The sequence below is a fragment of the Austrofundulus limnaeus genome, unplaced genomic scaffold (assembly GCF_001266775.1).
Source record: "Austrofundulus limnaeus strain Quisiro unplaced genomic scaffold, Austrofundulus_limnaeus-1.0 Scaffold489, whole genome shotgun sequence".
Lineage (NCBI taxonomy): Eukaryota > Metazoa > Chordata > Actinopteri > Cyprinodontiformes > Rivulidae > Austrofundulus > Austrofundulus limnaeus.
In genome coordinates this window covers 295,932-297,879 of record NW_013952891.1, presented here as the reverse complement: position 1 = coordinate 297,879, position 1,948 = coordinate 295,932, and the positions used below count along the sequence as shown (strand labels likewise).

The 1,948-nt window shown below is 42.0% G+C and overlaps 1 protein-coding gene across 1 annotated transcript in view; it reads left to right on the top strand.

Annotated features, from left to right (window-relative positions):
- nfasca (neurofascin homolog (chicken) a) overlaps positions 1–1,948 on the top strand; it is a gene marked incomplete in the record, with an annotated part of 116,748 nt that overhangs the window by 70,286 nt on the left and 44,514 nt on the right. The window contains 1 exon segment of the mRNA XM_014025637.1: positions 275–397. Within this exon segment, the coding sequence (XP_013881091.1) occupies positions 275–397 (123 nt within the window).

Genomic DNA, 1,948 nt, shown 5'->3' with positions numbered 1-1,948 from the left:
GGGGTGGGGGGAGGACCAGGGAGGATGATTCAACCACTCAACCACTAGATGTCGCTGAAAACAACAAATCCTACACACTGTGGAAAATCTCTTTTAAAATGACTAGGCTGTCTTTTTAGAAGGTATAAAGCTCATACTAAGCTTTTGCACAATTAATTTCTTTCTTTCTTCGATATTTCCATATTTGACCAAATCAAACTAGTATTTTTCCTTATATACTTGTTGTGAAACCTTTTGAATATTTACATTTTTGTGTGTGGGTGTATGTTTGCAGTTCCAGATGCTCCAAGGTTTTTCCGGATTAACCGCAGAAGTATGGACACCATTTATCTGGAATGGGACAAACCTTTAGAGCCAAACGGCATAATTATTGGCTACCAGCTCAAATACCAAACAGGTAGTTTGCTCTAATGCACATGTATTTATTTTAAGAGATTGCAGTTGGAATCAGTGTTGGGTCTTTGTTTACTCAGTCACCAAACTGGAAAAAGTAAATCTGCTCCTTCCGTGTCAACCTGCACATGGCTTTAAGAGACGAAGAGAAAGAAGCGTTCATCTTTTGAACAGAAAGATATTCATCATCTGTCAGAGTGATGATGGTAGAGTTGAACACACGGCTCTCTTACTTCTGGATTTGAGCTTGGTATCCAGCATATGCACCAGCTAGACCAAGTCACAACAGAAAGGCATTTAGAAAAACTCTGAGTTTGTGTTTTGTAGCTTTTACCTTCAAGCTTGAGTCCTGTAGCAGAGGTCTGGGCAGCCTGAGGATTCTGCACAGTGTCTGAGCTGTTCCTAGGACTGTGCACTTCTGAACAAGAGGTTTGCTTCTTGGATCTGTTGAAGCCACTCGTCCAGTTTGGGGGTCACAGAATGTTCCAATGACCACTGGCAACACTGACGCTTTGAGCAGCCATGAGCTGTTTGTCAGTCTGAATCTGGAAGTGCTGCGGTGTTTCATTTTCTTTATTTRTACAGGTTAGTCTCATTTACACAAGAGTGCTTTAGCCTTGTAACACTTCCACACCCACAGATGTTCCTGTAGGGACGTCCAGCCACTTGCTTATGTTGTTTCACACATGCTTTGTCTTTCTGCATCTGAACTAATKCTTTTTATAAAACTGGACTGGGCTAAAAACACTACAAGAAGGGTCAAAGTCATCTGTGTTTTCAGACACAGCTGTGCTCGTTCAGGATTTTCAGTTCGTTTGTGGCGGTGCCTCTCCTGTGCGTTGACACCAACAGGCTCAACAAACTGATTGACAGGATCAGCAAGGCTGTTGGTGTGGATCTAGACCCACTGACAGAGGYGTCTGAGAGGATGCTGATCAAATTAAAAACAGTTTTAGACCTTAATGTCAYGACCACTCAGTGACATGCTGCTCATATACACTCAGTTTGACTCTAAATTTCACATTCTTCAGCCAATTTGCACAGAATTCGTAATGGTCGATCCTAATCCACCCCACATCAGAAATGCAGTCCATTTATTTATTTATTTTTTGGGGGGGAGGGCGTGGCCTAACTATACATCACATCATTGACGTACGGTTGGCTCTAAATCACACACACGTGATCCAATCTGAACTAAATCTTGTGTGCATCATAAGGGAGACCTGCTCAACGTGTTTGTGAGGAGTTTCACAAAATCACTTTAGCACCCGTCCATCAGTCGATCCAGTTGTTCACCTTATGAGATGATTTGAATAATGAAGGCCTGTGATGATTCTAACAAAACTGCTAACASTTGGTCACTACTGAATGACACTGAGGGATGTCAGTGACGGTTGGCATCGAGTTCTGTCTTGTTATTCTACTTATGAACTGCTGTAACTAAACATAAAATATGCATTTACTGTTTGTAATAGCATGAAGGTTACAAGCACTCAAAAGAAGTGTGTGTGCATGTGTGTGCGTGTGTGTGTGTGTGTGTGTGTGTGTGTGTGTG